Raw genomic sequence first — 13279 nt, 5'->3', positions numbered from 1 at the left:
TTTCTCATATTTATGTGCACCTTAATTTCATCTGAGAAAATTATCGTAAGAGGACCTGAATAAACATAAGGGTTAAGGTTTATTCACTTAAGTACATTGCCACATAAAGTACATTGTTATATAATAAATATATCGTAATACATGGAAGATAATACTCGACTTATAATGAGGACATGTCGCTATGATTCGTATGTTTATTATATAATGAGGAACGTTTGGGTTTGAATGTTTTAGTTTAAATGCTGACCAAGTGGGAGAATATTAGAATATTTCTAATTAAGGAAATAAAATAATATTATTGATTCTGATAAATGAATATTTTATATTCATTGAATCTTGACAGAATCAATTACGTAATATTCTATATATGGTCAGATTTCTATATTCATTACCTGATTTGATTTCCTGAATTAATTGTCAAAATATTCTGACAATTAATGTGGCACAGATACTGATGGAGTATCTCACCTATAAATATAGGATCTCGGTCCCCGAGCTCCTCACTCATTCTGTTTCATAACAGCAAATTCCATCTAAAGAGAGTTGAGAGAGCGAGGAAGCCCGATTACCCACATCAACTAGTTTCCTTTGCAGATCAAAGCTTATGTGGGTTTGAAGCTCAAGAATCAATGGCTGGAGGTATTTCGATCCTTATTCATAGTGTATATATGTTTGATTTAATTCCGCATTTTATACATATACATATATATTATATTATACATATAAATATTTAACAGGAGCTACTAAGGTACCTGACACGTCTCCCAAGAAGAAGCACTGTAGATGACTGCTCCAGCACAAACGAAAAAATAAACCTACCCCACAAAAAGAAGATATTTTTTTAGATTTAGTCCTTACTGTCTTGGAGCCAATTTTTCCTTTGGAAAATTTACCCCCTGCGGACCTTTCCCTCGGGCTAAGAAGACTCTTTTCCAGTCTTTTCTTATACATACAGAACTGCAATTGGATCCACATGAATGCCTGCATTTTCCATTACATTTTTCATGAAAATCAATATTTCTTGCATTATCTTATTTTGTTCCTTTTGTTCTGCCAACTTAGCCTCATGGTCAGCAACCTTTTGCCTTAACTCAACTAGTTCTGTATAGTTTTCTTTATCGTATACTTCTTATTCCTCTTGGTTGGTATCGTCAGGGTCATTGGTGTCTCCTTCTCCTTCAACATCAACCCTAGAAGCTACCTCTTCTTCTTCTGGACCCTTTGGGTCATTAGGTTGTTGTGGACGTGAAGTGTTCCTTATGATCACCATTGTACCACGAGGCTATTTATGATTTTCTTTTTTGGTAAGCTTCCTACAGCTCTCAATAAAAGCAACAAAATATTGAGAGAGATTTTCGACAACTATTAAGCAATTAATGAATGTTAGAAGAGAGAATTTTTTACATAGTCGGGGCATTAATATAATGAGCTTAGTCTATGATTCATTGCATTAATGAGAGTGTTTATTACAAAGATTTTTTCCGATCTCATTTTTCTTTACATCATTGGGGTATTTATAGGCTCATAATGGTGGTAAAAGACTACCATTGTCGTGAGTGTACGAATCATATTTTGCACAATATCCCAAATTGTAACTTAGGGCATGATTACCTATTTTTGTGATGTATTTGAGGCGATTATAAGTGTTTGGTGAGATCTAATTTATCTCTTGCTTATGATTTGATAACTCATTATTTAGTCGTTAATCGATGTATACGGCATCGTGAAATCAGGAAATTATGAGTTTAACCCTTAAGTACGTCTGTTCAGCGTAAGGTGTCAGGTGCTCTTCTCCATACTGTAATAAACGCGTATACAATAATATAACCTTAAGCAGTGCGCTACACTCCGCCTGTCCTTCCGTGTCCTTTAACTATCTCCAGGTCGAATTCACTCACGGAGAGGGAAATATAAGAAATACCTTCGTCTAGTTAAACCTCCCAGAGATGACCAATTTATTATTCTTCCTTTGAAATAATAAGCTCCGGGAGTGATTAAGATGACCCATCCTGTAGCGTGAATCTTATTGCCACTTGGCTTACTCCTGAACTGTTACGTATTTTGAGAGAAATTCTAAGTAACAGTATCTATGGAAATTTGAGAAATATAACTTTAGCGTTATTACTATTAAAATTAAATTTAAATACATTTATAAATTTAAGTATTTATGGTGTAAATTAATATTACTAAAATAAATAAATAAATAAATAAATAAATAAAATAGGAATGAATGTGATTGATAAAAAAAAGAAAAAAAAACTGTGTAATCTAAGGGAGTACTTGCTTGTCTAAAGTTAAGAACAAGCACCAACACCACCATTCAAAACAAAAACAACAAACGACTCTCTTTTACTTTCTCTGTTTCCAACTCTTTCTCTCTCTCTCTCTTGCTCGAAGGATTTGGGTGGGAAGAAACCCTAGATAGCTCCAGAGCAGAGGCAATGGAAGACAGCAGCGACAGCACCACTACCAATGTGGCCCGAGCCATAGCAGTAGCCCTCGACTGGAGTTCCACTCCGGACGCTCGCAAAGCCGCCGTCTCTTACCTTGATTCCGTACTTTCTCTCTAACCTTTAACCCTATTTATTACTTCAATGTAAAAACTCCATTGGTGTACTAACTTTTTGCTATCTAGTACGTTTATGAACTTTCTGATTCTTCAATTCGTGGTAAATTGATGAAGTTTGATGGTTTTTTTTGGTTAGTATTGTAATTTTTGTTGGTTAATTGAGTTTGTTAGATGGAATTTGAATGGAAATTTCAGTGACTATGGCGATTTGATATGTACATTTGTATATCATCATTATTTATTATTTTAAGGTTACTGCTTAAATAGTACGCGTTGGATATGTTAAGTGTTTAATCGAGCTCTAGGATAGTAGGATATGGGAATGAATGTTTGGTTTGTCATTGGCCTATAAAAGTTGTACACTAATTTATTACGTCGCACAAAAAGTTATTATAAGTAGCAAAATTTGAATTCTCATTTTCTTTTGGCTTATGGTTTAGATCATATAAGTATGAATGTCAATGAATAGAATTCCGTAGAGTAATTATTGTGACTATAATATGTACTTATAAAAATACTCACTAATGAACTTTTAGTGTAGTTGAAGACATTGTGTACCGTTGAGCTTAGATCAAATTTCAACGTTTTATTGAGTTTTTACCCTCATGTTGCTTGAGATATAATTAGTGGCTAGGCTTGTGGTGTCTCTGATGCTGCTTTTAGTGCTGTGAATGTATTCTCAGTGGTCTTGTTGAACTGTAAGATTATGGTATCACGGCTTACAAACTGGTTTTAATAGGCAGTTCGACTTGGCTGTGTCTAGTTTGTATTGGCCTTCTTACCTTGTTATTTATTATTATTATTATTATTATTATTTATTTATTTATTTATTTAATTTTTTTCTTGCAGATTAAAGTAGGAGATGTACGAGTTTTGGCCAACACATCACTTCGTTTAGTAAAAAAGGACTTTTCTTCAGAAATTCGGTTGCATGCATTTAAAATGTTGCAGGTATGTGTTCAGATGGAAAGAAAAGGAAAGTCTTCAGTTACCAGGATAAATGTACCAAAAGGGAAAGAAAGAATTTTTGAAGGAATAAAGAAAAAACTAATTAAATAATGTAGAATTATTTATATGCCAATTTGCTGGTAAAGCCGCCAAAGTATTTTATCTAATTGCATGAATGTGAAATTTTTCATATTGCAGCATTTAGTCAGGCTAAGGTGGGCAGAATTAAGCTCAACAGAGCATAGAAACTTTGCTAATGTTGCTGTTGAGTTGATGTCTGATATGGCAAACCCCTGTGAGGAATGGGCTCTAAAAAGTCAAACAGCAGCCCTTGTTGCTGAGGTTATGTCATGCTCTTAACTTTTGTTAATTTAATTACAATAATACTTCCCTTGTAGCTCATTCATGTTTTCTGTGTTACAGATAGTTAGAAGGGAAGTAGACCTATGGCCAGAATTGTTTCCTTCTTTGGTTTCTATATCCAACAAGGGTCCTATTGAGGTAATTACTTTTTCTTACTTACAACCTTTTTTAACTTTAAGCATGTATGAGAATGAGATGGTTATATTTTTTTTTCTTTTTCAAATCAGGCTGAGTTGGTCTCAATGATGCTGAGGTGGCTCCCTGAAGATATTACTGTTCACAATGAAGATTTAGAAGGTTTAACGTGAAACTCATGTTTTTGTTTTCCCTTTAATTAGAGTTGATTTATTATATTCTCTTTTATGTACTATCGTCCTATGGATATATGTGAACATGGATTTAATCCTGATTAATGCTAATAATAGGTGATCGGCGACGACTATTACTACGTGGTCTTACTCATTCTTTGTCTGAAATTTTGCCTCTACTGTATACTGTATGCATCTTTCTCCCTCTTTAACTTTCAAAAGCTGTTAAAATTTGACCATCAATTTAATGTTTAAGTTGCTTGTGCCTCAAGTTGCTTGAAAGGCACTTTGGAGCTGCAATAAGCGAAGCTGGAAAACAGCAAATGGATGCTGCAAAACAACATGCAGCTACGGTGACAGCCACTTTAAATGCTGTCAATGCATATGCTGAATGGGCTCCATTACCTGATCTTGCTAAATATGGTATAATTCATGGGTATGATTTCCTTCTTAGAAGGTTTTGGAGGTTGGTATTTGAAGCCATAGAACCATAGACAATTATATGTTTCTTATCCTCTCTCCCTTTTTTAATGGTTCTCAACAGGTGTGGTTTCTTACTTTCATCTCCTGACTTTCGCCTTCATGCTTGTGAATTTTTTAAACTTGTCTCCCCTAGGTAAGCATTATACTTTTCATATTTGGTTCCATGATGCTTTCACTAAATATGCACTATTGATATACTTAGTAATGTGCACGTGCCAATTGCATTTTCATTATTGTATTTTGCAGAAGAAGACCAACTGATGAATCAACTTCTGAATTTGATGCTGCAATGGCTAGTATCCTTAACATACTGATGAATGTATCCAAAGAATTCTTACACAAATCTGCCTCTGGTTCTGGCGTTGTTGATGAAAGTGAGATTAACTTTGCTGAATGCATATGTGAGAGTATGGTGTCTTTGGGCTCTTCAAATTTGCAATGTGTTGCTGGTGATAGCAGCGTGCTACCTTTTTTCTTGCAACAGGTAGTACCAACTAATACTATCAGGGAAAATGTTTCTAATATCTTCACAAATATTATTATTATTAATATGAAATAAAATACAATCCAAGAGACTGAGGAGAGAAATAAATAATTTCTCTTATTTATCCTGTGCAGATGCTGGGTTTCTTTCAGCATTTTAAGCTGGCAGTTCATTTTCAATCTCTGCTCTTCTGGCTGGTATGGTTTTTTTTGTTGCTTAAATGTTTGAAAAAAGCAATGTCGCACGATCTTCTATGCTCTTACTATTTAAGGTTTGCATGCTTGTATAGGCTCTTATGAGAGACTTAATGTCGAAGCCAAAGGCTGCAGGATCTGGCCCTACCCAGGTTGATGTTGAAAAGAAAAAGATCTTAAGTTTTGTGAATGATGATACATGTAGTGCTATCCTTGATACATCTTTCCAGCACATGCTTAAGAGAGAAAAGGTTCTTCCTGCAATGGCACATTCTTTGGGGTCATTAGAGTTGTGGAGTGATGATATTGAGGGAAAGGGAGATTTTGGCCAGTATCGATCGAAACTGGTATGAAACTCACTTTATCCCAAATTTCCTTATGAAATGAGAGTAGTTATATGACTTTCTATAAAAAGACTTTTTTTTTTGTTGCTAAGCTTAATGTTCTATAAAAGGTGTTTGCGGTGCGGACGGTGTGATTTTTGCCTATTTTTTCAAACAAAACCGCATATTTAGAGTATGTTTGGTATTGTTTTCTGTTTTTTGTTTTAAAAAATTGTTTTTAGAAATGAGAACAAAAAATAATTTTTGAAGTTTTTAAAACACAAGTCACGTTTGGTTAGTGATTTTTAAAAACAATATTGACCTAAAGTGAATTGGTTTTTAAAACAGAAAACAACATTTTGTTGTTTTCAAAATTCTTGTTTTTTGTAACTTTGTTTTCTGAAAACTGTTTTTAAAAAACAAGGCCAAACAAGCCAAATTGTTTTTAAAAATAATTTTTTGTTTTTAAAAACAAAAAACAGTTTTTTAGTTATGATGCCAAACATGCACTTAGTATTTATTATTTTCCAAACTGCAACCGCACTGCAAAACCTCAAAACCACAAAAATGCGGTGCGGTTCGGTGTGAGCAGTTGACACTATTGCCAAATAATTTATTATTAAATATTTAAAAAATATACATTAGCTTTTCTTGACTGTTTCGCCTTAACTTTTGTTGCATTGGTTTGTTTTGTTAAATTGGGTCTAGCTTATTTTAGTCTGGTATGTGTATATGTTTGTTGTTCAAGTTTATGCATACATACAATAACAGGCTAGGCGCCAACACTTAAATTTCTTGGATTTTTGTTTGGTTTATGCATGTATACTAAAATCCAGTAGGCATGTCTTAGTTAATGCATTTGTCTGGTGTTCCACTATGCATGCCAGTTTATAAAATATGTCAACATCTTTGTTTGTTTTGCTTATCTGCTTTTTCATTCTGTACTAAGCTCTATAAATTCCAATCACATGGTGATTTATTTGAGATGACTATGAATTTTCCTTCAATAAATAAAAAGAATTTAACCAGCCTCCCTTAGACCTGGTTTTAAGATTTTTCTCCCCACTAATTTCAATAATCTAAATGCAGTTGGAACTGACCAAGTTTATTGCTTCATATAAGCCCCTAATAGCTGGTGCTAAGGTTTCTGAAAGGATTGATACAATAATCAAAAACCTCTTGCTTTCTTCTATGCAGCCTCAGGTTTGATTACTAATATATTCTCTTTACTATATTTACAGATGAGAAGTTTCCTGTGTCTTTTCATGTTTTACAATACTGCTGGTTTATTTTTTGTTCATACTTCTTTTCTTATTTCAAGGAATTAGCTGTCATGGAAAGCATGCAATTGGCTCTAGAAAATGTTGTGAGTGCGATTTTTGATGGGTCAAATGAGGCTGTGGGAGGGAGCTCTGAAGTTCAACTTGCTTTGTGCAAAATATTTGAAGGTTTTTAGCTTTCTTTCTTTACTCTTATATTTTCCAACAGTGAATTTCTAAAATATGCCAGTTGCATTTTTATTGAAGGATTACTTCAGCACCTTCTTTCTCTGAAGTGGACTGAGCCTGCCTTTGTTGAAGTACTTGGACATTATTTTGATGCCATGGGGCCGTTTTTGAAGTATTTCCCAGATGCAGTTGGTAGTGTTATCAATAAATTATTTGAGCTCCTAAATTCACTTCCTTTCATTGTTAAGGTGCATCTCAATCTGATTTTTACATCATAACTTAACATAACCTAAGTAGACATGCCTAAACATATTTTGTTATTGCTTGTCAGGATCCTTCTACAAATAGTGCTCGTCATGCAAGGTTGCAAATTTGTACATCATTTATTCGTATTGCCAAAGCTGCTGACAAAAGCGTTCTGCCTCACATGAAGGTGATCATTTTCCCCTAATTTTATGAAAGTAGAAGAGTCCCAGATTTATTATCAGCAAGGAAGAAAATATTGATGTTGACAGTACTATAAATTCATGGAAATATCAACAAAAATTTAAGAAAATTTACGGATATCACATATTTGTCTTAAAATATAAGAAGTAATGATAAAACTTATAGAATACCAATAAATTTGAATAATTTATACAATTTAATAATAAATAGAAATCTTATTTCGATATTATAACATCGTCTTGACGACACCATCATATAAATATGATAGTATTTGACACTCACACTCAATAAGAAAGCATCAATACCAAAAGTAACTTCTTCAAAACTTTTGTTAAATGATCTTGATCTAGACAATATTGATACCAAGATATAGAGTTTGAGTATGTTTTCATGTAATTCTAACACATGCCATGAATATTTTTTGATGATTTCTCCTCACTTCAATCCACATGTTGCTTCCTTTTTCTTCTTTTTTTTTCATAAAAAAATATGGAATATCTGTGGATATTTCCATGAATATCGATATCCATGGATATTTCGGAAATATATCTTCAATTTTTAGCAGGAAAAAGATGTATTACTTAAAATAATTGGTACCCTAAAAATTTGGAAATATAATGGAAATATCGACTAGAAATGTCAATATTTCATTCCTTTATCAGAGCTATTTTTTTTTCTGATACAATTTCTCATGTGATTTCTTATATAGGGCATAGCTGATACCATGGGATACTTACAAAGAGAAGGTCGGTTGCTTCGTGGGGAACACAATCTTCTAGGGGAAGCATTTCTTGTCATGGCTTCTGCTGCAGGGTAATCTTGTTCTTATTTGGGTTCATTCTGTTTTATTTTGTTTCCCGGTACTAATTATTTGTAAGTTTCTATTTATGATGAAGGGTTCAACAACAGCAAGAAGTTTTAGTCTGGTTATTGGAACCTTTGAGCCAACAATGGATGCAGCTAGAGTGGCAAAACAACTATTTGTCAGATCCTTCAGGTTTAGTTCGGTTGTGCTTTGAGACATCAACCATGTGGTCTCTTTTTCATACTGTGACCTTCTTTGAGAAGGCACTCAAGAGGAGTGGAACAAGAAAATCCCATTTAAACTCGCAGAACAACGAAACAACTTCTATGTTGCATCCAATGGCTTCTCATTTATCATGGATGCTGCCTCCTCTTTTGAAAGTAAGTAGCATTTTTTTCTTCCTATTAACTTTGTTTTAGTGTTCTGCTTTATAGAATATTTTAGTCATGATACTTTTAGTGTCATGGATTTATGGATAATTTTAATCTGCAGCTGCTCCGTGCTATACACTCCCTTTGGTCCCCATCAGTATTTCAAAACCTACCTGTTGAATTGAAAGCTGCCATGGCAATGAGTGATGTTGAGCGATTCAGTCTTCTTGGGGAAGGAAACCCTAAATTATCAAAAACTACTGGGTTAACTTATGCTGATGGATCTCATATCAGCATGGGTAAAGAAGGATTAACAGAGATAAATGAAACAGACATACGAAATTGGTTGAAAGGTATCAGAGATAGTGGGTATGTATTGCTTCAGGTTTTTTTGTTTCTTTGCTTATTCATAATAGTTAGAACATAACTAGTAAATGATAATGTAAACAAAGGGAAAAATTACAAACTTAAAAGATACAAGCTTTGAGCAATTAGAAATCTGAGTACATATATTGTTTTAACAGAAACCATGTTCCCTTTTCTTCTAAAATTTTGGAAAGCTTACTCAATATTAAAGTTCTAGCTTGAAGTTTTTTAATGTTCAAATTTTAATTCTAGGTACAATGTATTGGGCTTGTCCACTACCATTGGGGATTCCTTTTTTAAGTGTTTGGATGTGCATTCTGTTGCTTTAGCTCTGGTGGAGAACATAAACTCGATGGAATTCAGGCATGCAAGACAGCTTATCCATTCAGTTTTTATACCTTTGGTGAAGAATTGTCCTTCTGATATGTGGGATATATGGCTGGAAAAGCTTTTGCAACCTTTGTTTCTACATTCTCAGCAGACTCTTAGCTGCTCCTGGTCTGGTCTTCTAAATGAAGGTAGAGCAAAGGTTCCGGATGCGCATGGCATATTAGCTGGGTCTGACTTGAAAGCAGAAGTGATGGAGGAAAAACTACTCAGAGATCTAACTCGGGAAGTTTGTTCGCTCCTCTCTGTCATGGCTTCACCTCAGTTAAATACAGGGTTGCCTTCATTGGAGCACTCTGGACATGTCAGTCGTATAGACTTGTCTTCACTTAAAGACTTGGATGCATTTACATCAAACTCCATGGTTGGGTATGTGTGGTGTGCAATGCTTATTAATTATTGCCGTTGATATACAGACTGCTCTAACAACACATTCACTACTTCAATTTTGTTCTCTTATAATATTGCTTGATTGCAGTTTTCTTTTGAAGCACAAAAGTCAGGCCCTTCCAGCATTGCAGATCTGTCTAGAATCTCTTAGGTGGACAGATGGTGAAGCAGTGACCAAAGTTTCTTCATTTTGTGCTGCTTTAGTTCTTCTAGCTATATTAACAAATAATGTGGAACTCCGAGAATTTGTTGCGAAGGACCTGTTTTCAGCTATCATCCAAGGTCTAGCACTTGAATCAAATGCATATGTTAGTGCTGAACTTGTTGGTCTCAGTCGTGAAATTTTTCTCTATCTTTGTGAAAGGGATCCTGCCCCGAGACAGGTATATTGTGTCACTTCATCCTTCTCATATTTCATGATTGTATTTGTGGATTTAGCTACTTTGAAAGAATATGTAAAGAATCGTTAATCAAAGTAATATGCTTCTTTGGATGTATCAGGTTTTGCTCTCACTTCCATCCGTCACACATAATGATTTGCTTGCTTTTGAGGAGGCTTTAACAAAGACGTCTAGTATCAAAGAACAAAAGTTGCATATGAAAAGCTTTCTCTTATCAGCTACAGGAAACCAGTTAAGAGCTCTTGCTGCTCAGAAAAGTGTAAATGTTATCACCAATGTAACAAGTAAGCACTTTCACTCCATCGTTATCTGACATTCTATTTCTTTTTCCATGTACTTGATGGTGACTATGCTTAATGCCATGATATAACCATTTAAATTTATTATTGCACTAATAAGATTTTGCTTTTCTCTCCCAGTGAGGCCCCGAGGAACGACAAATGCGGCAGAAACCAGAGCAGATGAAGGGGACAGTATTGGACTGGCATCCATATTGTGATGGCTTTGACGAAATTATTGTACAGAAATGAGGTTACCTTAAAGAAAAATGAAACATGTTTTGTGTAGCATACTAGGGTGGGGTGGCGACCTTTTCTTCTTTGGGTCTCTCATTTAGGTATGCTTGAGGTTTTTTAAAGGGATTCCCTTAAGAGGCGACAGACACCACGTGGAAATATAGATTACATGTACATGTAAAAAAAAAGTCTAAAGGCTCTCCTAGTTTGTTTGTCACCACCCGCCATCCATGGTGGAGAATGAGTTTTGTCAGTGTACAGAACATATTGATATTGGTGGATTTTAACCCATAATTAAGTGGGTTAAGTTGATGATTACCCGTTTTTTTTTTGGGGTTCTTTAACCAAAATTATCTTTAACTAGTTATTTTTTTTTTTTTTTTTTTTTTTTTTGAGGTAAAATGGTGACATTTTATTAGCAAATTGAATCAACCATTACAATGTTTAAAAGATCAACCGGAGCAGTACTCTCGGTAAACATACGAACTGAGTGAAAACAAGAGCTGCGAGCCATATAATGGGCAGCCTTGTTAGCAGAACGTTTAACAAATTGAATCTGAACAGATTTTAAAGAATCAAGCAACTCTTTGCACTCTTGAATCACCACGCCAAAGGGGGAACGTAGAAGAACTGAAGAGTGAACAGCTTGGACAACCACAAGACAATCGGTTTCCAGCTGAACATCATGCCACTGCTTGTCTTTGATCCAGCTAAGCGCTTCCTTAATGCCCATCGCTTCCACCACAGCAGCCTCGAAGTGTCCCGGTTTACTACTTGAAAGAGCTTCAAGGAGTTGGCCATGGCAATTACGAGCCACTAAGCCAGTCCCGGTTTACGTAATTTTTTAATCACATCTTTTTTTTTTTTTTTTTTTTTTTTTTTTTTAAATAAATCAACCCCTTTAAATGAAATAAATAAATAAATAAATAAAACTGAGGGTGTATATTGGTTGGATTGATATTTTGACAAAAAAAAAAATAATTAATAATTTTACTCTTTGAATTTTCAACAATCGATAATACTGATTCTCTCTTAAAATATAAGCTTGTTAAAAATCCTTAAACTTTTACATTTATAAAAACTAGTAAACAGGTCGTGCTTCGAGTGCGGCAATCAAATTATTATATAAACTAGAGAACTAACTCGACCCAACTTTAATAATATTTTAATATTTTAATTTATTTTTGTACCACTTGAGTTATATAATTTATAATATAATATTTTGATGTGTATTATAAATAAAATATTAACTTTAAAATTAGAAACATAATTTGCTATTTTCAAATATGTAAAAAGATAGTAAACTATGTTAAATTACTTAAATTATAATATATTAGTAACATATAAGTGCATTAGTAATTACATAAGTTACTTTTTTTTTTAGAATAATTGCATAAGTTACTTAAATTATAATATATTAGTAATTACATAAGTTACATATTGTTAATTGTTGGTATAGTAACGGTTTTTAAATAATAAATATATAATATATATATATATAATTAAGTAATTACATAGGTTTAATTACTTAAATTATATAATATATAATTAAAAAATTGAGAAAAAAGAATAATATAGAACTCAACATATAAACTTATTCATGTTTGTTCCGTGAGAAACTACTTGCAACATATAACTCAATGAATAAAAGTATATTTTCATAATTGAATATTTATATATATATATATATATATACTAGATGAATGTACGTGCCGAGCCACGTATTGCTAGTTTTTTTTAAGATTTTGGTCTTTTTAAAATTTTGAATGTATTTTATTTTTAAAGATTACAAATTTTTTGTTTGAAAAAATTAAATATTTATATTTGAAATATTATTTAATAATGTATTAAAAATAATATTAGTGTAATTATAAAATTGTAAATAAATTTATTATTGGAGTAGTAGATTATTCTATTTAGTTCTTTTTTTAACATAGCATTGTAATGTAAGTTTATATCTATAAATATTCTGTAAAGTGTTAATATTATATAAACATCTCCATTTATAAAGCTAAAAAGTGGGTCGGTAATTGAGAAGTGGTATATGTAACGATCACACAAAGATAGAAGTGGTATTTCTGCTTCCTATGCTTATCCAGAGAAAACATTAGATAACGTGAGGTTAACTTTAATATATAAAGATTTTTCTTTTTTAAAAAAAGATAAAAAAAAATATTAATATTCTCCCAAGATAGTTTGTTAGAGAGATATGTGGCTAAGATGATTTTTTTTTAATTTAAAAAGAGATTATTAATATTTAAAAGATTGTTTAATTTTTTGGGTTTAATTATTGGGTTTATTTGTTAACGGGAGATCAAACCTAATCGTTAAATTTAACAGAATATTCTTTTATTTTTAAGTATATTCTGTTAAACCAAGAATTGCCGTTAGATAGGCACTTTTAATATATAAAGATATACATAAATTATCTTGATAATGATTATTTTAATATATACATAAATATTTATGTATGTAAA

The 13279-nt window shown here is 32.8% G+C and overlaps 1 protein-coding gene across 1 annotated transcript; it reads left to right on the top strand.

Annotated features, from left to right (window-relative positions):
• Positions 1 to 2241: 2241 nt before the first annotated feature.
• LOC115719635 (protein HASTY 1) lies at positions 2242 to 11114 on the top strand. Its single transcript, XM_030648750.2, has 22 exons — positions 2242 to 2555; positions 3419 to 3520; positions 3716 to 3859; positions 3941 to 4018; positions 4108 to 4177; positions 4306 to 4376; positions 4461 to 4624; positions 4733 to 4804; positions 4918 to 5155; positions 5290 to 5352; positions 5445 to 5696; positions 6762 to 6875; positions 6994 to 7120; positions 7199 to 7368; positions 7452 to 7553; positions 8277 to 8380; positions 8464 to 8752; positions 8865 to 9112; positions 9362 to 9865; positions 9975 to 10269; positions 10388 to 10571; positions 10707 to 11114. The coding sequence occupies exons 1-22, from the start codon at positions 2442 to 2444 to the stop codon at positions 10784 to 10786; spliced, it is 3585 nt and encodes a 1194-aa protein (XP_030504610.1). The 5' UTR covers positions 2242 to 2441; the 3' UTR covers positions 10787 to 11114.
• Positions 11115 to 13279: the final 2165 nt, after the last annotated feature.

Source organism: Cannabis sativa, chromosome 2 (genome assembly GCF_029168945.1).
Source record: "Cannabis sativa cultivar Pink pepper isolate KNU-18-1 chromosome 2, ASM2916894v1, whole genome shotgun sequence".
NCBI classification, from domain to species: domain Eukaryota; kingdom Viridiplantae; phylum Streptophyta; class Magnoliopsida; order Rosales; family Cannabaceae; genus Cannabis; species Cannabis sativa.
The sequence above is the reverse complement of the archived record's forward strand: the minus strand, read 5'-3'. Positions and strand labels throughout refer to the sequence as shown.